Raw genomic sequence first — 24,747 nt, 5'->3', positions numbered from 1 at the left:
TTTCAAAATAACATCCCAACTCCAACACTTAATGCATTGATTTATGAAGGCAAATGTGCCAAAAGCTTTCATTTTAACCCTATCTCCCTTTGACACCACTTTCAATGGATTATGGATCTGTATTCCCAGATTCCTTTGTCATACCACACTCGTCAGTGGCCTGCCGTTCACACTGTAAGATGTACCACGATAGGTCCTAAGACACAGCACCTCTCATCTGTCTGCATTAAATTCCATCTGCCATTTTTCAGCCCACTTCGCCAGCTGGACAAGGTCACACTGCAGGCTCTGACTGTCTTCTTCGTTGTCCACTACAACCACAGTCTTTGTGTCATCTGCAAAATTGCTGATCTAGTTTAACACATTGTCATCGAAATCGTTGACATAGATGGCAAACAACAACCAACCCAGGACCGACCCCTGCGGCAAGTCACTAGTCACAGGCCTCCAGTTTGAGAGGCAACCATCTACAATCACTCTCTGGCTTCTTCTGTGAAGCCAATGTCTAATTCAATTTACTACCTCATCTTGAATGCCAAAGTTCTCCAAAAACTCTCAACCTGAACCAAGGTCAGCTCAGGAAGAAAGTACTAGATGGTAACCATTCAAATGCTTTGAGTGGACTGACTCAGACAACTATCCCCACTGAATATTCATGCGAAATGCACCAAGTTCTCAGTGTTATTGAAATGAATTTAGGCTACGTCCACACTAAGCTGAATAAATCCGTAACCGAAGCTTTTCCTCTTCGTTTTTACCCTCCGTCCACACTAAAACGGCATTTTCATCCCCCCCAAAACCGGAGCTTTTCAGAAACGCTTTCCAGGGTGGGTATTTTTTGAAAACGCTGTTCGGGCAGATCAGTGTGGACGGGATAACCGAAGAAATCTGAAAACGCTGTCAGAGGGCAGTGTGCTATTTCATTGTTTTCTTGAATGCAACCTAACAATTTCAGAACAGACAGCAACAAGACCGAAGCCAGAAGAGTTAGAAATATACTCACCAAATACTTTGACCTATAACTTACAGAATAAATAAGTATACTCACTTTGCCCTGTTTTCTGTCCTTGCTTGTATGAAGGTGGTTTACCTATTTATGCAAGTACTTCTCTGACAATAGATGTGTAACAGCCTAATGTAACATTGTATGGAAATACAAGACAATACTGATGCAGACATGTTTTACACATTTAACAAGGTGCTTTATTAATGGAACAGAGTTAGTCAGTTCTTCAATGTTCGTCATCAGCCGGGTCATAAAGTCCATGAACTCCCTGTCGGTTGCCTCCATACACTTCAGTATTTGTTTTGTTTTACTTTTAAATCTTCCTGCGCGAGAGCCAACAGCTGCCCGTCGTTTAAGTTTTTCTAGTCTGTAACCTGCAGGGTTCTAGTCTTTCACGGCACGATTTGACTCCAAACGTCGCTTGTTTTCGGTGGAGGTGTCCTGCGCATACGCAGTAGGAGGAGATTCGCCGATGTAGACAGAGATACTTTTAAAAATGTATATTGTGGATGCCTATAGTTTTTATGCGAAACCGGCGTTTTCAAAATTATCCGGTCTAGTGTGGATGTAGCCTCAGTGACCAGGGAAAGCAAACAGGATTTTAGGGATACCTGTGGGAAGTACGATTGTGATTCTGGCAGGCAGCTGAGTGGATATGGGATCAAAGTGGGTGCTTTTGGATAACTCTCTGCACAATCTCTTTGTTAGTGTGACACACTCGAATCATTAAGGTTTATTTGTTGTAGCAACTGAATTTGTACTAAGTATAATCAAGGCATATCAGCTGAATCTAAATTCGCCGGAGAGAATGGATAAGGATGGGAAATTCTTTTCCACAAGACATTGGTAGAACATTTGTCTTTTTACCATAATTACTAATGCTCAACTTCTCCTAAATCCCCTTCATCGATTGAATTTAAATTCCAATATCCTTTGGTAAGAATTGGGCTGTGAACATTCATTATTTACAAGGTCAAGTTTATTGGCATTCAACCATATGCATATTTGACAAATATTGTTACTCTGGGGTAATGGTTCAAAACACAGAACACATAATCACACACCTTGTATAGTTACAACCCAGCACACGGAGTCACAAAATAATGTTAGGACAAGTCTCTGAGTGACACGGATAAAGTGTGAGGAGCACCTTTATGTAAGACAGTACAATGTTACTGACGCTGTTGTAATAAAAGAAGCAGTTGTATAAATATGTGAAAAAACAGCAATAAAAGATGAAAAGTGACCGGTGCAGAGTGAGCGTGTGTTTGTGAGTTGGGAAGAGGTGGGTGGGTGAGGGCACGACTTTCAGACAGGATGTGCGTGACAGCAGGGTGCTAAGAAGACAAATACGGAATTATAGAATTTAATGGCTCATAGGTTTTCAGTGCTTTTTGGCAATGGCAGCCATCTGGAGGAATGGGGATATTATGAGCCTGTGGTAGATCATCTGTTAGAGGTAATAAAGATGATTGAGTTAGCGGAGAAGGAATGAACTCTCTGGTGCTGGCACCTAGCAATAGATGCAGGAAGTTAAGAGCCAGGTGCCTCTGGGTGGTTGCAGGGAAGAAGGCTGGTAGGTTTCCTTCTTGGTCCACCATCGGGGAGCACGTAGGAGCAGAATTAGGACATTCAGTCCATCAAATCTGTCCCACCATTTGATTATGGCTGATTTATTATCCCTCTTGACTTCATTCTCCTGCCTTTTCCCTGTAAACTTCGACACCCTGACTAATCAAGATCCTATCAAATCTTCACTCAACTTTTGCTAAGTAATTGGGAGCATGTTATTATAAATATAAATCTCGACAATCTGAAATCCTAGTACCTGCTTATTAGAAAATGGAGATTTAGAGCTGATGATTACAGCACATCATGGCTGCTTTTAGTAACTTGTGACATAAGGAATGTATCTGAATAAACCTTTCCACAAGTCAGTTTTCAGGGAACCCTATTCCCTCACAGTATTTATTTATTTACTGACCAATTTACTTATTGATTGATTGATTGAGATACAGTGCAGAACTAGCCCTTCTGGCCCCTTGTGCCACGCTATCCAGCAATCCCCCGATTTAACCCTTGCCTAGTCACCGGACAATTTACCAATTAACCTACCAACTGGTACGTCTTTGGACTGTGGGAGGAAACCAGAGCATCTGGAAGAAACCCAGGTGGTCACAGAGAGAACCTACAAAGCCCCTACTGGTAACAGCAGGAATTGAACCTGGGTCACTGGTACTGTGAAGTGTTGTGCTAACCACTGCAGTACCGTGCCGCCCCACGGACAGACTGAATGCGATTGGGCAATTCTTCTGTCAGTCAATCCCAGTATCCTCATTAGTATAAGTCTGAAACTGATGGGCCAAAGGGCCTGTTTCTGTGCTGTAGCACTATATGATTCTGTGATCTTAATCAGAACTTACGAATGGCTATTTGACATACACTTAATTTTTTGTGAGAAGGGCGTCCTTATTTTATTGGGAGAAGCTATTGTAGTTTCTTCTGTCTCCACTCTTTCAGAACTTTGTTCACTGGCTAATCTGACTTTGGTGAGCAGTCTTGCTTCTGGCTTCTGCCCCCTTTCTTTCCAGTCCTGAAGAAGGGCCTTGGCCTGACGTGTTGCCTGTTCATTCTCCTCCATAGATGCTGCTTGAACTGCTGAGTTCCTCCTGCATTTTGTGTGCATTGCCCTGGATTTCCAGCATCTGCAGAATCTCTTGTATTTCTTGTTTTTACAGTCTATTGTGCCACTTGTGGCTTGTCGATGTAGTGGGCCGTCAGCAAGGACTCCAGTTAAAATAGGATTTTTCTAACCTATCTGTCAGCACACTTTTCTACAGTAACTTAAGCGAAAGATAATTAGGTATTTAATACTTGTGTTGTTTTAAGTGGTTTGGTTATCCTTTGCGCTAAACCCAAAGGTGTAAAGTACAGAAATATTGAAACCCATTGGAAGTAAGAGGGTGACATTACTCCTGATGAATACTTCTGATGTTAGCAGATTTGGGGATGTTTCCTTGGATTTCTGGAGTAGCAGTGGGATGTTTTCTTCTCTAAAGTAGAGGCATCGGCCATTGTGAACGCAGACAGAGTCTGACCTGCTCCACTTCCCTTAGCGCTTGCCTAGGTACCCCATCTGGGCTGGATGCATTCCGCGGGTTCGCCCTCCCTCGCGTCGGCCTCAGCGACTGAAATCACGGGTTCTTCGGGGCTGTGGGAGTTCGCGATGACTCCTCCACGCTCTGATGATCAAAGCAAGCATAGAAAGTATTGAGCTCATCTGGAAGCGAAGCCCGGTTGTCAGTTATGATGCTTGATTTCACCTCGTAGGAGGTGATAACTTTCAAGCCCTTTGTTGATAACCAAATGACTGACAGATGCTTAGGTCAATAGATGATTAAAAAGGTGTTTAATCACAAGGCTTCCTCAATTGGCTATGTTAATTTCACTAATTGGTTGCAAGCATTCTTTTTACCCATGTCTCTCTTCAACATTGTGCCACCAAACATCTGTTTCCCAGACTGAGAAACCTTTTATTAATGCTCATTCCAGAGGTAAATATACAGCTGGAAAACATTAGAAACTCTTTGAGAAATTCAGAAGCAAAAGGAATGATACAATTGTTGGGGAAAAAAAATCTGCATTTTTTTCTTTCTGCTTGAAATTTTTGTAGTTTAATGTGTCAGACAATTGATTTCTAAACCAAGTTAGCAAAGAGGGCGAGTTCACAGCTGGTTGTTTAGAGTCTGCCAGAGTTAAGTAGAGTAATTGTCAAGCGACACTTCCTATTGCTTCTAATGAAGTGTCCTAGATGTGAGTGAACTTTCTTCTTCTTTATGGTCTAAATGGTTTGCTCTGTCTCCCAAAACATTCTGTTTCAAATTTGGATTCCCAGCTTTTGTCAAAGGGTTAATTGTTAGATGTTAAAAATGAGAATATTGGCCTCTGGGGAAAAGGCTGAAAAATACAAATGTAAGACCTAATTCCAAATTGGATCCAACCTGCCATCTCTGGCTTGAATGGAAGGAACACAAGAGCCAGGGGCATAAGACTCCCGGGAGAGAGATTTTTAATTTAAATATTTTCATCAGTTTGGCAGTCACTGAGTTAATCTGCCTTAAATGTTTAACCTTGCCCCCAAAGTTTCCCATACGTCAGGAAAGGGCAGCAGTTCCAGGGAAGTGAGAGCCATTCTGGGGTGAAGGTATCGGAACAGCTGAGGGAAGTACCTATGAACACTATTGAAATGAGCTTCCAGGGGAATTTTGATAAACTCTCTTCAAACAGACCGCCAGCTAAAGTGGAAACACATGGCATCAGCTGAAGGCCAATTATTGAGCTCGTTAGGAAACTGTCCAAGAGGCAAGAGGGATGTGCTCAGATCCTGCAGGATGTAACCATGCTTCTCCATAAGGAGCCCATCCTGTGCTGTCTCCAGTGTTAGTCAGAGGGTAGAGAACATATAGGAGAGAACAGTCTGCACAGGAACCAGCTCTTCATATCTGTGCCAAATTGAACTAATTCCTTTTGCCTGTACAAGATCCTTATTCCTCCATTTCCTGCACGTTTATGCTTCTGTCTAACACACTTTTGAATGCTACTATCATAGAAATGACCAATTTTGTGCCGGTGTGCATCAAGTTGTGGAGCTGAAAGGAGAAATACTAAGTGGAATTGTTGGGAGTCCTGAACAGGTCAGGTGAGGCCTGTGAAGAGAGGAGGGGCTTCAGACCATTGGTCAGAACTTCCTCGGTTGTGAGAAGCTAAAGTCATAGAAGTCTGGAGAATGGAAACCCATGTTCTCGGTGACTGGAATGTCACAGACAATTGCACAAAATCATCTATAAGGCAAACACATTTCTAACAGATTTCTAGAGATGTACCATGGTGAGCATTCAAACCGGTTGCATCACATTGAACTTTGAACTATCTGGTGTGGAGGGGCCACAGAATTGGAAAGAGCTGCAGAGGGTTGTAGACTCAGCCAGCATAATGGACATCATCAAAAGAAGAAAACTCAAGAACGCGGTCTGCAACATTAAGGATCCTCAGCGTCCAGCACATGCCCTCTTCTCATGGCTACCATCAGAGAGGAGATACAAGATCCTGAAGACCCGTATTCAACACTTTAGGACCATCTTCTTTCCCTCAGCATTCAAATTTCTGAATGGACCATGTCTTACACTGTATGCTACCACAAAACGACGCATTTCACAACATAGGCCAGTGATAATAAACCTGATTCTGAACATAATGCATACTTTAAGTGGGATGTAAAGCAAAGACTTGCAGCTCCGGGCCTGGTTAGACCATATCATGACCACTGAGAATCTGAGATCGACCTCAAACGATGGACGTAGCAGGATGATGCTGGGACTCGAGCATTATCAAGGGAAATTCCACAACCAGGGCTGTGTGTCAGTCATTTAGGAAGTCGTGGTGAGATAATTGATGCTTTGAAGGTGTGAAGTTCGGAAGGAGCTAAACATTTGCTGACTAGTGTATAATCTAACAGTTAAAAGCAGCATTTCAGGAGAAGACATGGGAAGGACAGAGGAGGGAGGAATTAGAGAACCTTATCTATAAACAAGCAGCGGTGGTCTCCCTCCACCAAAGTCTGTTTCCTAAATTGCTCCTTATGCTCGGGGTCTGCTCTCAACAGGGCTTGGAATTTCTCTTTCTTTACTTTCCAGTCCACTTGAAGCTTTGTCTTTTTGATGACCTTCTGCTGAGTTCCTCTAGTACTTTCTGTGTCTTGATCTGGGATTATTATATTCAGATATGACTCTGGACTAGTATTGATAGCTTAGTTCAATGAGCAAGTGAATTGGTGAGAGTGTCTGGTTGTTGCAATCAGTCTTATCTGGAATTTACTTTAAACAAACTAATATTAAGATTATTTTATTGATCCTATTAATATTCACCAATAGAATGATAATGGACTCAGCCCACTACCTCAACTTTCGCTCTCTTTTAGCACTACTTATTTAATGTATATATACAGTATGTATATTTCTAGTGTAATATATAGTTTTTTATTATGTTTTGCACTGTACCGCTGCAGCAGAACAAGAAGTTTCATAATGTCTGTCATTGATATTAAACCTGATTCTGATGGAAGGTGAAGAATGATTTAATTCCAGCATTTCAGAACAGAACGTTTCTGTGTTTTTCCTGAAAAAGGAATGAATGGTTTAATCTATCTGCCATGGTGCTCACCCAGCTGCTTTTGTCCTCTTCTAATTTGCCTTGGTGTTAAACATGTTTATACAGATGTATACTTGTTTTTATAACTGACCAGAAAAGCTTGTCTGACACTGCTTAATCAGTGCTGGAGATTAGCCTGTGCGATAACTCACAGGACTTTACGTGTGGGCTGTCAATAAACTTCATGATTAACACAAATCCTTTCCAAGCCAATGCATTCCAATTATCATTAAGAAAACTTTCTTGACGTTTTATGAAGTGTTGGAGGAAACGTTTGGTATCTGCCACGGAGTAAAACTGCTCCCTCAACACAAATGAGCTTGCTACTGCCTTAGTTTTCCTTGGGGTCCAGGGCGGGAAGTGGACAGAAATCGCTGAAAGTGACCAATTGATGACACTCTTTAAAACATACCCAGCCAATAAACCTTGTTTCAGCAGGGTGCCAATGATTACACCACGTAAAACCTCGGGAAGGGAAAGGACAGTACCTGATATAAAGCAGCTGAGCAACTCCCAAGAACTTGTGTTTTCCTGTTGGAGGTCAAGATTTGAAGCTGTTTCAATTTGCACTAACCTATATATAGAACCTAGAACATAGAACAGTACAGCCCTTTGGCCCACAATGTTGTGCTGATCTTTTAACCTATTCTATTATCAATCCAATCCATCCCTCCCTCACAGCCCTCCGTTTCTCGATCATCTGTGGGCCTAGCTAAGAGTTTCTTAAATATCTCAAATGGATCTGCCTCTTCCACCGCCCCTGGCATGGCAGTCCACATTCCAACCGCTCTCTGTGTGGAGAATTTAACTCTGACATACCCCTATGGTTGTTGTGGTGCATCGAGCGGCACTTGCCGTTTCTTTAGCATTTGTCTGTTTTTCACGAGGCTGAGTTGCTAGCTCAACGCTCAACAAATGGAAAGCGTGTCAGAAGCCAGCCTGATTCAAACCCGGGACCAGGCACCTCGAATGCCATAACACCACCGGCCAGCTATGGCATACCCCTATACCTCCCTCCAATCTCTTTAAAAATTATGCCCTCTCATATTAGCCATTTCCACCCTGGGAGAATGTTTCTACCTCTTATCATCTTGTTTTCCTCTCATCATCCTTCCCTCCAAAGAGAAAAGCCCTAGCTTGCTCAAACTATCCTTGTGAGACATGCTGTCCAGTCCAGGCAGCAACCTAGTAAATCTCCACTACACCCTCTCTAAAGCTTCCACGTCCTTCCTAAAATGAGTCAACCAGAGCTGAACACGATATTCCAAATGTGGTCTAACCAAGTTTTTATAGAACTGCAACATTACCTCCTAGCTCTTGAATTCAGTCGCACCCCCGCCCGCCGGACTAATGAAGGTCAACAAACCATACACTTCTCTAACAACCCTATCAACTTGCAATCAAATACTACCCGAGATTTCAATAGAGTTAGCAGTTTTCTTTTCCAAAGAAGTCTAAGAAGTATTGGTACGTTAGTGTAATTGATCATGTCTATGACCCCTCTGCCTACATTATTCTGTGGATCACTGCACCTACTTGACAAGACTTTATCACCATAGTACCCTTGGCCACACTCACATTATCAGACTCACACCCTATCCATCTCTCCTCAACCCTCCTTCTTTGCATCTTCAAACAAAATTGGTTTCTTTTTGTCCCAGTTATGATGTAGAGTCTCTAACCTGAAAGATTAGCTCTGTTTCTCTCTCCACAGAAGCTGCCTGACCTGTTGAGTGTTTCTCCACAGATGCTGCCTGACCTGCTGAGTGTTCCTCTTTCCAGAGATGCTGCCTGACCTGATGAGTGTTTCTCTTTCCACAGATGCTGTCTGACCTGATTTTCCCAATTTTTCTTCTGTATTTGCACCATTTCCAGCATTTTGATTTAGATTTGTATATGAGGGTTACCAGAGACCACATAAGGAGTTGCGTTGTTGAGGCTGCGATATGGGGTGTAATGTCATAGTTACTGTAAGCAGTGTTCATTGAGGTGTGAGTGAATATATCGCTAACATGTAATTCAGGAGAAGTTATGCCCTAAATTCCATCTGGCCATCAATGACTGGGATGGAATGTGTGATAATGTTGGTAATACGTTATCTGTAAAAGATGTAAGATTACTAGAGTGTTGAACATAGAACACTACAGCACAGAACATGATGTTGTGCCAACCTTTTAACCCACTCCTATATCATCCTCCATTTTTCTATCATCAAAGTGCCTACCTACGAGTTTTTTGAATGTCCTTAATTTATCTATCTGCCTCTAACACCCCCCTGCTGGCAGGGTGTTCCATGCACCTACCACTCTCTGTACAAATAACAACCTCTGACATCCCTGCTATACTTTCCTCCAATCGCATTGAAATTATGCCCCCTGTTTTCTGTTTCAATAGTTTTTGGAGAACTGCCCAATCAGCAAGAACCATGGGTGAATGATTGGGCATCAGACACCTGCCAGACTGTTGTGTTTAACTGGTATCAGTCTGTCATGGGTTGGAATCGTTATAGCCTTGATACTGGTTCTAACAAAAAACTCAATAAGGGAATTAGGAACTATTTTTAGTTGGGATTTTTTATTGTTTCATTTCCATGCTCTTGTGTGTATCATAAATAACAAGAATGCTGCCTTGAAAATGAAAATTCAATAGAAGCTCTTTGTGATCCTGTCACCCTTCACGAATGTTGTCACGGTATCTTGATAGCTTTACACATTCACTGAGTTATCTTCAGCTCAAGGCTTCAGCAGTTGCTAATCATCACCTACAGTCAGCTGACTGCTCCGCTCCCCTTGCCAGGGAAGGAAGGTTACTTGTTATTTTATAACTGTGTGCACTGATGCAAAACACAAGACAAATAAGAGTTGATTTTCTTATTGTCCTTGTTTGTAGTGTGAATCTCGGCGAGTTACGGGTGAGTTTGAGTGCTGTAATGTTGGTTGTACTGTGTTATTGTTGCTCTTTGTTCAGTGCTCTGGGCTCCTCTTATTATGCTGGGATCCTTCCCGGCAACCCAGCTCCAAGCCTGTCGAACAGCTCATCTACACTAACACAGGTCCCTTTCAATGGTCTCGCAATCAGCCGTGGAGCTATAAATATTATCGTGGCACCATCGCCACACATTCCAAAACTACCTGGGACGTTTCCACTGTAATAGCAACCTTCTGTGCAAATATACCACAAGTTTTCAAAACTTCACAAAAGCACATTTCGCTAATTTAAGACCAAAGCCCAAATGAAGTTCAAGGTCTGCAGAAAGATCCAAAGTAAATTTCAAATTCATACTAAGTTTGATGGTGAGTTTATTATTAAAGTACATGTATGTCACCATCTACTACCCTGCGATTCATTTTTTTGCAGGCGTTCACAGTAGGTACACGAAAGACAATGGAATCAGTGAAAAACTGCATACACCAATGTGAAAAAGAAGACAAACGATGCAATAAATAAATAATACTGAGGATTTTGTATCCAGACCTACTTGTGATCCAACATTGTATCATCCAAACCCACTTTTGAACTGAGTCTCAGCTGCTCCATAATTCACCCCGTTAGCCTCTTCCTGATCACAATAGTTACATCCTCAAGTTTCAAGTTCCCAAGCTAGTAAATAGATTAATTGGTATAAGCAACAGCCCCACTTCCTGAAACAAAGCTGCAGAGAATTGATATGCCTCATGTTATTGTGATTGTGCTTGTTTCTGGGGAGCGATGGTCAATGAATTCATCAGGAGGTGTCCTTTATGCTTCCTTCACTGTGAGTCAAACCTGACATCCACAAACACCAGTTCCTAACCTCCCGCACTGATAATTTAAACACAAGAAGCAAGGTTGCCAATATTCCGAGAGAAGCTTGACATGCTTTACAGAGCATGGGGTGACAGCTCCAGAAACATTCAGCTAAGTCCAATTTGAACTGAAGTCAGTTTGAATGTAATGACTTGGAGTGGTGACTGAGTCCCTCTCTTTACCTCTCACACAGAAAGAATGTGCTAATTTCATCCGGGTTTTGGAGCACTTTAACCAGACCCACCTGTACGCCTGTGGGACGGGAGCCTTCCACCCTGTCTGTGCCTACATCGAAGTCGGCCATCCAGCTGAGGTAAGACCTCTGTCTATCTCCTTGTTTCCTATGTTTCTCTTAGTGAGGCAGGCTCTCATTATTGTTCAAGAAGCCTGCCTGTCTCCCATCCCCTCATTTCCTTGGGAGTTTAGATAAGTGAATGACCACACTGGAGCTGGTGAATGCCACCAAGTAATTGGTCTCCTTCTCACGTGAAGCTCTTCATTGTAGGTTTTCACCATTGAACAGTGAGCATAACACTTCTTTTGCACTGTGTGATTTTGTAATTTGTAATAATTTTATGTGTAACACTCGCTTCACCTAGGGGCTTAATATAGGGGGTGATAACCCCCTGCCCGGCCAAACTTAAGAAATCTCGTTTGTGTGGATAGCGCGATGTGTCCCCTGTTACAAATCAGGACCCCGAAATAACAAACAGTACACAATATGTGATTAAATGATTAAGCTTTATAACTCTTACCTTGACTATAGGGAAACAAAATATAAACAGAAAAGGGCCCAAGTCTTATTAAACAGTCATGTGCACACAAAGTTGCAGCTCATGCAGTCCAGTAATTCTTCTTCCATCATCTATCTCCTCCGAGCGTCGCTGACCTTAGGACGCCAGCTCCGAGACCACCCTGTCTGGCGGTCTACCAAATTTCTCCATTTGCATCTTCTCTCTTCATCTATCTCTCTCTCTCTCTCTCCATCTCTCTCTCTCTCTCTCCCCCTCTCTCCCTCCCTCTCTCTCTCCCCCCCTCTCTCCCCCTCCATCTGTCTCTCCCTCTCTCTCTCCCCCTCCCCCTCTCCCCCTCCCCTCTCCCCCCTCTCCCCATCTCTCCCCCTCTCTCTCTCTCCCCCTCTCTCCCTCTTCCTCCCTCCCCCTCTCCCAAAAGCCCGTGAGAACAATTGCTTCCTGAATCACAAGACACAGCAACAATCTCTTATTGGCTACCCACTGAATTCCAAAGTCCTGTTATCTCTAGTCATAACCCAAACGTTGCTGCTACAGAGAAACCATTACCTTAACAGTGGAACATTACATTAGCCTTAGTGGTGAAACCTTACAGCATGTTACATATGCCTTTTCACCAAACTGCTGCTGCCAGATATGATGTAATGTAGATATGATGTAATCTAAATCAGAGATGATAAATGTGACACTGATTTTGAGTTCTGGAGCAGGGACCTGGTGAACACAGGGGAGTCAGGCTGTAGAAGAGAATGAGAAAATCGTGAAAGAAAAAGGATTAACCAAAGGGAATGCTTTGAGTTTTGGCTCACAGAGAGGGGTTGACATCACAAGGCTTGAGTTTTGGTTTATGGAGAGTGGTTGACATCACAAACTGACGTCACAAGACTTGAGTTCTGGCTCACAGAGAGGGGCTGACATTACAAGACTTGAGGTTTGGCTCACAGAGAGGGGCTGACATCTCAATCTGATCAACTTCCTTGCATGGATATAACATGCTGGATTCTTCAAGTGCACGTGTCAGCTCCAGTTTGCTGAGGTTGCGGCAACAATTTGCTAGCCTTAGAGGGTCTGATCTACAAGAGATATTGCCTGATTCTTTTTGTTCTTTTTCTCTTTTCTCAGTTCCTTCTTAGTTCCCTGCCAGCTTTTGGTCCCTCGCTGCCACGCGGCCCCTCTCTTTGCTGGCAGCCCAGTGCTGGTGGTGAGTCGCGCTGGTTGATGTGGAATAACTGCAACCTCGTAGAGATGCAGATGTGCCGCTGCACCTCAGATAAATCCATACATAGTCAGATAGTGCATGGTGTTTGGCTGACAGTGTACTAATTACCCCAAAATGGCGGGACACTTTCACTCATAGTTCAATCTGCTTCTTTTTCCATTGAGGTTGTTCACTGAGGGATATCCAGGTGATCACCAGAACAGAACTTCCCAATCTGGGGTCTACTGTTAATGGTAGGCGTCCATGGTATAAAAAAGGTTGGGAAAGCCTGCACTAGAGGGTGGTAATAGGGAGGGCTGCTAACTCCTAAAGTTCACCTCTTCTCTATGGCAGGGCAGAACAGAAATAGAAATGGAAAAGTTACGTTGCTATAGCACCTCCCACAGCTCTGGACAGTCCAGACAGCCTCACATGCAATCAGCTGTTTGTTCATCAGTCGGAGGACAAAACTCCTTTCTCTTCCTTTGAGTTTTTCACTTCTGGCTTGGGAAGTATATAGTTGTCACGGCAGCTGGAGAATTCACTCGGCACTGCAGGTCGGACTGGAACTTTGTGCTGGGGTAGAGAGGGACTGAACCTTGACTGCACCTCAGGACCACCCATTGGCAACTTTGGCCACTGACACAGAGGGGATGTGTGTGACAGTTCCTTTGCAGTGTCTTGTGGTGATAAACCAGCCATCTCCAGCATCAGTCTCAGTTACAGCGAATGGCTGAGTAAGCCTGAATTAGATGTAGTTTACTGGCCATGACTACTCACTGGGAAAGTGCTCGCGGAATAGTTTTCCAGCTTACAAAATGTCTTTAAAAATGAATCTATCTGTAACCTCTGCAGCTGAGAGCTTCCAGTGCACAACCCACTCCACAATGTTGCTTCATCCACATGATGGTCAGAAAGTCATTGACTGCCAGGTGGAATCCTTAGTAAATCCCATCATAACAACATTGGAGTCACAAGAAGACATAGATGGCAGAGAACACACTCCAGGCACAGGCCAGATGGTAGCAATATACACAGGCATTTTTAGAACATAATTTAATATTACTGAGGCAGTACACTTCAGCCCAGTGTGTCCAACCCACAACAGAGGAGTATGCAGGCCATTTGGAATAAGAATCTGGATAACTAGCATTGCAAAATTCAATTAATGTGGCTCTCAGAGAAGGATTTGTTTCAACAATTATGATGCATGACTTAAAAATTGAAAGGGCAAGAGAATGCATTTTGATCCTCTGCCAAGACAGTCCAATTATAGAAATAATCTTCTAATTACAGGTGTGATTAATATTGCAGAGGGGAAAATTTCCATTAAACATCTGCTAAGACGATGCTGAATGTCTGAAAGACTGATCTGTGGCTTCCAGTTATCTACTTGGAATTAAAAACATTTGTAACTGGGTTATCAGTATTCCAGTCACTCTCTGCCACAGGTGTTTTGTAAGTGTGATATTGGATCTTAGAGCCATAAATTAAACTTCTGAATCCTCTTGTGGGGAAGAAGAGACCACAACTGAAGGAAGATGAGCAGTTGGGCAATGATCATTTGAGGAATATCAGTATAGATTTCCGTCATTCAACGCTCCTGCCACTGTCCTCTGAAGGAAAAAGCAGAAGCTAAGTACTTTCGGCTGGAAGATGATATTCAGAGCAGTTCCTGCCTTCCAGCTTCCTCCCAGGGACCCAATATTTTGTCTCTACAGGGAGTTATTTCACTGATGTATTGAGATCACCCAACAGCAAGCAATTCCACAGTATCTGCAGCCATCAGCACCTGGCCCATAGACAATGCCATCTGTAATACGTTCCAGCAGGAGAGTGCCTTCCCTCCTGTGAAACCATGTACAGATTAAAAATACAAATACCTTTCTCAACATAAGCATCATCTACAGTTCACCCTTCAGAAAACCTGGGACGAGCACGTCTCCTCCTTGTTAATGAATCAACGTTCTAAACCAAATTTAATGATTGATTTTATTATTATGCAAATAGGAAGGAGAATCACCCAAAATGAATCTCAGCAGCTGCTTCTGCCTGTCAAACTCAGTGATTTACTGGAGCGTGTAATGATTGCTGTTAGCCTCATGCTCTCTGTGCACTAGGCTGTAAACAGAATTAACTTTGCCACTCAACACTAAGTCCAATGCAGCCTGCCTCCTGGCTGCTGCTGGGTCAGTTCCTGAACACAGTCCACAAATTTACCATATTTCATCTGTGATCGTGTCTGCTTATCCAAAAAAAAAGTTAAAATCTACAAAAGCTCTGCCATTGCAAAGAAGTTGTCCAATGTTGTTGTCCTGAGACTTGCCAGAAGACAACTCCAAGGGACCCCAAATTCTGTCCAACATCCTTGTCTGAGACTAGCCAGATATTAGCTCATAGGGACCTCAACCCCTTCTCTCCAATGCCCTTGTCCTGAGTGTAGCCAGACATCAGCTGTCAGGGACACCAGACTCTTCTCTCTAATGTCCCTATACTAAGAGTTGTCAGAAGACAGCTCCCAGGTTCCCTAACTCTTCCCTGCAATGTCCTTGTTCTGAGTGTAGCCAGACATCAGCTCCCAGGGACTTCAAACTCTTCTTGCTTTGTTAATTCTTCCATTGTTTCTCCTCTGATTACTTATATTCACACTCAATGGCCGCTTTATTTGATACCTCCTATATTTAGCAAAGGGGACACTGAATGTATGCTCGTGGTCTTCTGTTGTTGTAGCTCATCCACTTCAAGGTGTGATGCGTTGTGTTCAGAGATTCTCTTCTGCACACCACTGTTGTAATGCGTGGTTATTGCAACATTTCAAGTTCAAGTGCCTGTCAGCTTGAACCAGTCTGACCATTCTCCTCTGACCTCTCATTACTTTCACCCACAGAGCTGGTTGCTTTCTGGTCTTTGCACCAATCTCTATAAACTCCTGAGACTGCTGTGTGTGAAAATCCCCGGAGGTGAGCAGTTTTTGAGATACTCAAGCAATCCTCTCAGGCAGCATCAATCATTCCGCGGTCAAAGTCACTTAGATCACATTTCTTCCCCATTCTGATGTTTGATCTGAGCAGCTGCTGAGTGTCTTGACCATGTCTGCATGCTTTCATGCATTGAATTGCTGCCTCATGATCAGATATTTGCATTACCGAGCTGGAGGACAGGTGTACCTAATAAAGTGGCCAGTGAGTGAATTTGCCTCTGTTACTAAGTACATTCGTCCTTGGTCACCTGAACTTGAAGGCCTAAGCTATAAGTAGAGTTTGGAGAGGCTAGGACTTCCTGGCAGATGGGGGGAAGAGGTGTATGAAATCATGAGGGGCATGGTTTGGGTGAATGCACACAGCCTTTTGTCCCCAGGGTTAGACGATCAAGAACGAGAAGGTACAGGTTTAAAGTGAGAGAGAAGTTTCACACTGATGCACCACAATAGCTCTCGGAGACTGGAAGTGAACGATAGGCTTTTATTAACATCAAAAGGGAGCACGACATCTCGGAGACTGAGGGAGGAGCAGTGCCTCCAATCGCCTTTATACAGGCGTCTGTGGGAGGAACCATGGGAGCATTCAGCAGAGGGCCGTGTCCAGACAGGTATACATCGTTTACCACACACACACAGAGTGTGATCAGTATATAGAATGAGCTGCCAGAGGAAGTGGTTGAGGCAGCTACATTAACAACATTTAAAAACAACTTTACAGGGACGTGGCTAGGAAAGATTGCGGGCGATGTGGGCTGAATACAGAAAGATGGCCTCGATCGGCGTTTTGGTCACTATGGAGTGGCTGTGCCAGAGGGCTTACTTCCTCGCTCTATAACACTATGATTCAATATTAACAACTTCTGTTTATACAGCGCCTTTAACATAACAAAAGTGTTTCAACCATGTCACTATTATGTTACCAAACAAAACATTCAAACACAGAATGTTTGGACAGGTGACTCAAGCTGAACAAAAACCTCAGTGTTAATAACACCTTAACTGTGGAGTGAGAATAGCAAAGGGGGAGTGACATCCGAAGTTTGCAGTCTGAGTGCTCAGAGGCACAACTGAGTAACACTCCAAAACTGGTTAACAATGAGTTTATTTTTATTTTTTAATAAATACACTATACAGGCAGATTAACAAATTACCTTTCAGTCAGAAATAATTCTGGCTTGGGTGATGTGGTGGCGCAGTGATTAGTATAACGCTGTAAGACCAGGGTTCTGTAAGGAGTTTGTACGTTCTCTCTGTGACTGCATGGGTCTCCTGGGGGTACTCTAGTCTCCTCCCACATTTCAGATGCATATTGATCAGGGTTAGTGAAGTCTAGGCATGCTATTCTGGGCTTCCACCTACACATCCCTGGACGTTGATGCAAACAACACACTTCACTGTGCATATGTTTCGATGTACAGGTGACCAGTAAGGCTCATCAAGCTAATCCTTCAACCAGTAAAACCAGCTGGTCAGAACTTTGCAATGCTGGGATCCGGGGTTCTGTGGAAGAGGCCAGGATTTGACCAGCCTCGACCTTATTGAATGATGGAGAAGTGTCACTTTCTCGTGTTCTTCTGTCTCCTCGTGGTCCGGTTTTGCTTATTTCCCATTTGAGGCTACTTCATTATTCTGAGCCTATGCATCGAGCTTCACCTTTCTTCAGTAGATACACTTCCTCGCCGTGTCAGAGACCTTGTTCTGTGGCAGTTTGCTTCCTTTGAACAGCCCCTGTGATTGCTGAAGGACAAAGCAATGTCTCCTTGCTCTTCTGGACCAGTTTCCTGTTCTGCCTCACCATTCTCAGCCACTCTTGTCACCTGTGGCCACGCTCTGCACAGTAGCTCAATATCGACGGGATTACAAATTATATCTGAGATTACAAATGTTAATCTCAGTATCTCTGAGACTCAGAACCAATTACTGCTCCCTCAAAGGAACACAAGACAAGTCATGAGTGAAAACAAAATTGGATGATGTTATGAAAAATGGAGGATTTTATTTTACATGGGAAGTATAAATTTATTTGGTAATAAGTTCTTTAACTTGGCAAACCATACAGTCTCACTATGGAAGTTACTCTTACACATTCCGCTTACAGTCTTCTGTTGTGGTTTAGTTTCATTTGCATATCAGAGGTGACTTTGCACACATTCCTTCTGCCAAGGTCTGAGAACACTGACAGTTCTCGCAGGGCTGAATAAAATCAGATATTAAAGACCCTTCCATTACTGTTCATCCACTTACTGTCTCTGGCAACACTAAGCATTTAATTTAGTTCACCAAGCAAAGAACTACCGTCATGTGGAACGGGTAATCAACAAGGTGAAAATTAAACAAAGCTGTTTCAGAGCAGGCAGGCGGGTAGCAGAGTTCTTGTTTGGTTCATTGGCCATCCTGGTTAATTCTAATCAATAGCCAGTTACTTGATTTCAAGGAGCAATAGATCCTAATCCAGCCCTAAGCAATGAACAAATTTACCCCAGAGTTTTTGCTACAGATTACAGTTTCTGCATTCTCTTATGTCTATCTGACCTAACCCTAACCTTGACCTTTGTCTTCTCCATCCTTATTCTTCTGTTGAATTGTCAGAACTAATGGGAATAAAGGGATATCCTACGTTCATTCATCTCTGGAAAAATGATGTTACCAGCTTTAAACTGAAATCAATTTCATCAGTGTGACAGATTGAAATGAATATGTGATGGCTTTTATTATTTCTAACCATGCGCACTTGTCCTCCACTGGTTAACTTCCCTTCAGTTTTTGTCCGGTTGTGTTGTCCCCCAGGCACCACTGCACCCCATCACTGCAGTTACGCAGTGAGTGCACCTACTGGGTTTTGTTGGCAGAGGAACCATTCACCTGGAAAAACATTTAGCTAAGTTTATACTCTGGTCTAACTTCTGATGTTTTGTTTGGAGTGAAAGAGGATGAGAGGTGACTGGAGGGAGGTATGCCAGATGATAAAGGCGTAGATCATTGGACGGCCAGGGACATTTTCCCAGGGTAGAAATGTTTAATATAAAGAGCCAAATTTTAAGGTGATTGGAGGAAAGTATAGGAAGGATGTCAGATAAAGTTTTTTTTACAGAGAGTGGTGGGTGTGTAGAACACCTGATAGGGCTGGTGCTATAAACAGATACATTAGGCACATTTAAGAAACTTTTAAATAGGAACATCTTCAGGGAGCAGTGTCTCAGACAGGCTGCATCCATTATTAAGGACCTCCAGCACCCAGGGCATGCCCTTGTCTCATTGTTACCATCAGGTAGGAGGTACAGAAGCCTGAAGGCACACATTCAGCAATTCAGGAACAGCTTCTTCCCCTCTGCCATCCGATTCCTAAATGGACATTGAAGCTTTGGACACAACCTCACTTTTTTAACATACAGTATTTCTGTTTTGCACATTAAAAAAAAATTCTATTCAATGTATGTAATTGATTTACTTGTTTATTTAATATTATGTGTTATATTATTTATTATTTTTTTTTCTCTTTCTCTGTTAGATTATGTATTGCATTCAACCGCTGCTGCTAAGTTAACAAATTTCACGTCACTTGCTCGTGATAATAAACCTGATTCTGATTATAGAAAAATGTAGGGCTATGTAGGAGGGAAAGGTTAGATAGATCTTAGAGTAGGTTATAAGGTCAGCCTAAGGGCAAAAGACCTGTACTGTCGATGTTCAATGAGTGTGGGTTTGAATGTCCCCTCCATTGTCTTTTCGTTTTCAGATCCTGACTAGCACCCTAGATTTTTTTGAAGTCATCAGCTGTCATCATTATATCACTATTATTATTAATATGATTACTAAGCTAATGGTTCAATCAACAACAGTCGTCAGAGGTAAATTTCAGTTCTTTAATGATTCTTCAAAATGCTGGTGTAGTTGACTAGTTGTGTGGCAGGAGCTTTCGGCAACCAGACTAAGTGTGTGATATATTGATAATGGTCACCAGTGCTTTGGTTGAACAGAGTAGACAATAAGATATAGGCCATTTTGGTTAACCAGACTAAGTGGATGATATATTGATGATGAGCACTCCTGTTTCGGTTAACCAGACAGCTTGAAGTGATTTATCAATTACAGCCACACTCACGTCAGGAAGTAACTAACGGAAATTGGAACTATCTGGCTTGTAATTACTATCACGCTGATAGAGATACCAGATTGTCATCTTCATCATAAAGTGATCTTCCATGAAATAAAGATCTTTAAAGTTACAATTGACTTTTGCTAATGCTGATATAATCTTCATTTAATATAGATTTAAATTTAGAATTGCATTGACAGCTTGATTGCTGAATATTGTTCAGGAAGTTAAATAATAGTTCATCGTGTCAAAGTGAAAACTGGATGTTAAAATTTATCTGGAAATTAGGAACATAGATTCTCACAACGTAAGCTCAAGAGATATTGCAGATGCTGGAAATCCAGAGCAACACACTCAAAATGCTGGAGGAACTCAGCAAATCAGACTGCATCTATGGAGGGGATTAAACTGTTGAAGTTTTGGGCTGAGACCCGTCACGACAGGAAAGGAAGTGGGTAGTAACCAGAATAAGAAAGTGGGGGGGGGGGGTGCAGGGGAAGAAGTACAAGTTAGAAGGTGATATGGGAAGCCAGGTGGGTGGAGGAAGGGGGTTGAAGTGAGAAGTTAGGAGGTGATAGGTGGGAAAGATAAAGGGCTGAAGAAGAAGGAATTTGGTAGGAGAGGAGGAAGGCAGACCATGGGAGAAAAGGAAGAAGGAGAGGCACCGGGGGAGGTGATAGTCAGGTGAGAACAGAGGAGCCAGTATAGGAAATGGAGTATTCTCACAACATATGTTATTACTGGTAGATAATCTTCATCAACTGGTTATGTTTTAGGGAACATCTTAACCAGAGAGTCAAGAATTAACTCCAGTTCCTGCCTTGGTTACATATCCAAAGAGCCTCCAGTTTATGGTTTGAAGAGAAGGTGATGCAGTTACCTCTGGCTAAGCTGTGAAGGCTTTGTCGTTACATACACACTGTTCAAAGTAAACAGGGGGCTTGTCTACTCCCCCGGCCATAGACATCCTAGGACCAATGACACTAGAGTGATGTATCTGTTCACCCACTGGTGGTGGATCTGACTTCACAAGCAACTGCTCTTGATTTCAGCGGGATGATGTAGGGCGCTGGTTTACATTAGGTGACCTGCTTGCAGAGACTTGATTGCTAACTGTCTAATGATGTGAATCTCATGCACTTTATGTGATACAGCTGAGAATAATCATGTCAGTGACTTCACATGGAAGCAGAGGAAAAATCAAACTGTCCCAGGCCAGTTTTCAGTCCAGATCTCTTCTCTCCTGGAAACACAGCAGGCTGCAGATGTTGGCGTTTGGAGCACAAAGGAACTCAACAGATGGTAATATCTGTGTGACAAGATGCAAGGTCTTAAACATCGGCTATCCATTTCCCTCCTCAGATGCACCCTGACCCACTGAGTTCCTCGCGATTTGTTCTTTGTTCTGCAAATGGAGTCTATTTTCTGCTGTCTTGGTGTCTCTTACTGAACGTCCAGCAGTATTCGATTAAAAAGGTTCTGCTAACAATTTTAGCTTCTTATCCTTAAGCAGTCATCTACTAAGCATATTATTGGCAGCAGGGTCGGATGGCGGCGAATGTAACACTATTACAGCAGCAGTGTTCTGGGTTCAATTCCATCACTCTCTATAAGGAGATTGTACGTTCTTCCCATGACCGTGTGGGTATAAAACTTACCTCTGTCACCCTTCCCAAACTTTCCTCCAAACAGATTAAAGTAATGCCCCCTGGTATTAGCACATTTAGTAGGCTAACAGGCTACATGGACGTATGGGACGCCACAGGTTCATTGGACCTATTCCCATGTTGTACCTCTGATATAAAATGTAAAATATTCCTGAACTGGTACTAATTTCTCTGTTGCCCTAACATTATTCAAAGGATAACCATGTTCTCTACAACAACTGTGGTCCAAAATTCAGACAACACACAAAATGCTGGTGGAACACAGCAGGACAGGCAGCACCTACGCCCTGTCTGCCAGAGAAAGCGGGATCTCCCAGTGGCCACACATTTTAATTCTACGTCCCATTCCCATTCTGATACGTTTATCCATGGCCTCCTCTACTGTCAAGATGAAGCCACACTCAGGTTGGAGGAACCAACGCGTTATATACCAGCTGGGTAGCCTCCAACCTGATGGCATGAACATTGACTTCTCTAACTTTTGTTAATGCCTCTCCCCTTCTTACCCCATCCCTAACATATTTAGTTTTTTTTTCTCTCTGCCCATCACTCTGCCTGTTCTCCATCTCCCTCTGGTGCTCCCCCCCCCCCTTTCTTTCCCCTTAGGCCTCCCGTCCCATGATCCTTTCCCACATCCAGCTCTGTATCACTTTTGCCAATCAGCTTTCCAGCTCCTAGCTTCATCCCACCCCCTCCGGTCTTCTATCATTTTGCATTTCCCCCTCGCCCTCCTACTTTCAAATCTCTTAGTATCTTTCCTTTCAGTTAGTCCTGACGAAGGGTCTCAGCCCGAAACATTGACAGTGCTTCTCCTGTAGATGCTGCCTGGCCTGCTGTGTTCCACCAGCATTTTGTATGTGTTGTTTGAATTTCCAGCATCTACAGATTTCCTCGTGTTTGCTCCAAATTTCAAATTAAATTTATTATCAAAGTGCGATTCTGTCACTGTCTAAAACCCTGAGATTTATTTTCTTGTATGCATTCACTGTAAATCGAAGGAAGCACTGTAGGATCAATTAAAGACCCACCCAACTGGCAGAGAAACAACCAATGTGCAAAAGACAACAGACTGCAAATACAAAATAAAACTAATGAATAAATAAGTAGCACATATCGAGAACATGAGATGAAGAGTTCTTGAAAGTGAGTCCATAGTCTATGGGGCCAGTTTAATGATGGGGTGAGTGAAGTTATCCCCTTCACTCAACTTCACTCTCATTCTTCCCTCTCCACCCTCGGTCCTGATGCAGGTCGAGACCTGAAACGTCGATAATTTCTTCCCCCTGCAGAAGCTGCTCAACCCACTCAGTTCCTGCAGCAGTTCGCTTCTTTGCTCCAGATCCCAGCATCTGCTCCCGCTTGCTCTGCCTGGAAATGGTGTAATTGTTCCAGTCCAGGAGTCCCATGACAGTCATGGGGATCTGATACGTTAAACAGGCAAAGATTATGAATATGGACACCGGTACCTTCCATGCATTAAAAGCAGTGAACCCACCCCCACCCCAGATCTTCTCACTTCCTGGCTTTCTTTGCTGAATGGCACATGGAATCATGCTGCATCATCTCACTAAGTCATACAATGCTCTGTAAAGTGCCCCACTCATTTCTCTGTAATACTCTATTAGAGGAAGCAGCTTCCAATTCCCTTTGAACTTTGTTATCTCTCCGTATTTCTGTACCATATGGTTCCAGAAACACTTTTCCAGATGTTACGTAGTGAGCCACTTGTGAAGGAAAGCAGGAACCATCCTTATTGACTCAGTGGGTTAAATGGTCAAGTTTAATAACCTGCCTTAGAAAGGAAGAATCTAATTGTTTAATGAAGAACTCAGATAAATTGCAGTCATGGTTACGGTGTAAATCATGGATGTTAAGAGATAATTCTGATGTTTGGAGATGTTGATAAACATGGACCGAGCAGAAATCGGAGTAGGTGCATTATGTACTCCGCTGAGGTCTCAGGAGACTGGTCTGCATCTGTGCTCGACTCAATCGTGCAGATCTCTCAAATGCTTCTCAATCATTTTAATATCACTGTGAATTGGTTTCATTGGGAAAAAAATGGCACTGTGAAACAGTTATAGTTTTAATTGACCATAGTAATTGAGAAGTGATGAAGCTGTACAAATTTAAATCATTTATATCAGAATCAGATTTATTATCACTGAACCTGCAGCTCGAATTTCTCTTAGATTCGATCCTTTGGTGAACTTTACCTTGAACACCGAATCCGAATCACAATTCGGTTTAATTCACTGACGTATGTCATGGAATTTGTTGTTTTGTGCCAGCAATACAATGTCCCATAATGACATAAGAAATATTATAAATTACAGGAAGAAATACATTTAAAAGCTAAATTAAATCAGGAATGCAAAAATAGTGAGGTAGTGGACATAGCACAGTCCACTGGGCTCAGACTTTACCTCATCTGTTGGCTTTTCATTAGCAGCTCAGCAACTTTTGGAAGGATATAGAGAGATTTAATAGACTTCAGGGGCATGCTGACAACTTGCGGCTTGGCCTTTGGGTTGGAAATAGGTGTGTGACATGCGAGGTTCCGACGCCAAAGGAAAAGTAACTGGAAGGAGAGTAATGGAGCATAATATCAGTTTGGAAAAGGGGAAGCGATACAGTAATCTCTGCCAGTCGATGAAAGCCAGTGGCCAAATACTCCCTGTAAGTGGACAGAGAACGTGGGGTAGCTATCACAGTCTGGCTTTTGGTTACTTCATCATTACACACTTGAATTGCAGATGTCTGAATGAAAAACATAAATAAAAGCAAGGTCTTGTTTTTTTTAAATTTCACTATCTTCCAGGAGTTTTAACATTACACAATTAACTTTCAAAGCTTTTATTACAGAGATGAGGAGGAACTTCTTTGACCAGACAGTGGTGAAACTATGGAATTCCTTGGAACAGATGGCTATGCAGGCCAAGTCACTGTGTATATTTAAAGTGCAGGCTGATAGGCTCCTGATTAGTCAGGGCATGAAAGGCTGCGGGGAAAAGGCAGGAGAACGGGGTTGAGAGGGATAATAAATCAGTCATGA

At 42.8% G+C, this 24,747-nt stretch overlaps 1 protein-coding gene across 6 annotated transcripts in view; it reads left to right on the top strand.

The window, feature by feature from the left end:
- The window catches only part of LOC132403741 (semaphorin-3A-like), a 209,164-nt gene that overhangs the window by 115,368 nt on the left and 69,049 nt on the right, over window positions 1–24,747 (top strand). For all 6 annotated transcript variants that reach the window (XM_059987387.1, XM_059987390.1, XM_059987391.1 and 3 more), the window contains one exon: window positions 11,193–11,312. In XM_059987387.1, the coding sequence (XP_059843370.1) occupies window positions 11,193–11,312 (120 nt within the window). The remainder of the gene's footprint in view (window positions 1–11,192; window positions 11,313–24,747) is intronic.

The sequence above is a fragment of the Hypanus sabinus genome, chromosome 13 (genome assembly GCF_030144855.1).
Source record: "Hypanus sabinus isolate sHypSab1 chromosome 13, sHypSab1.hap1, whole genome shotgun sequence".
Lineage (NCBI taxonomy): Eukaryota > Metazoa > Chordata > Chondrichthyes > Myliobatiformes > Dasyatidae > Hypanus > Hypanus sabinus.
The sequence above is the reverse complement of the archived record's forward strand: the minus strand, read 5'-3'. Positions and strand labels throughout refer to the sequence as shown.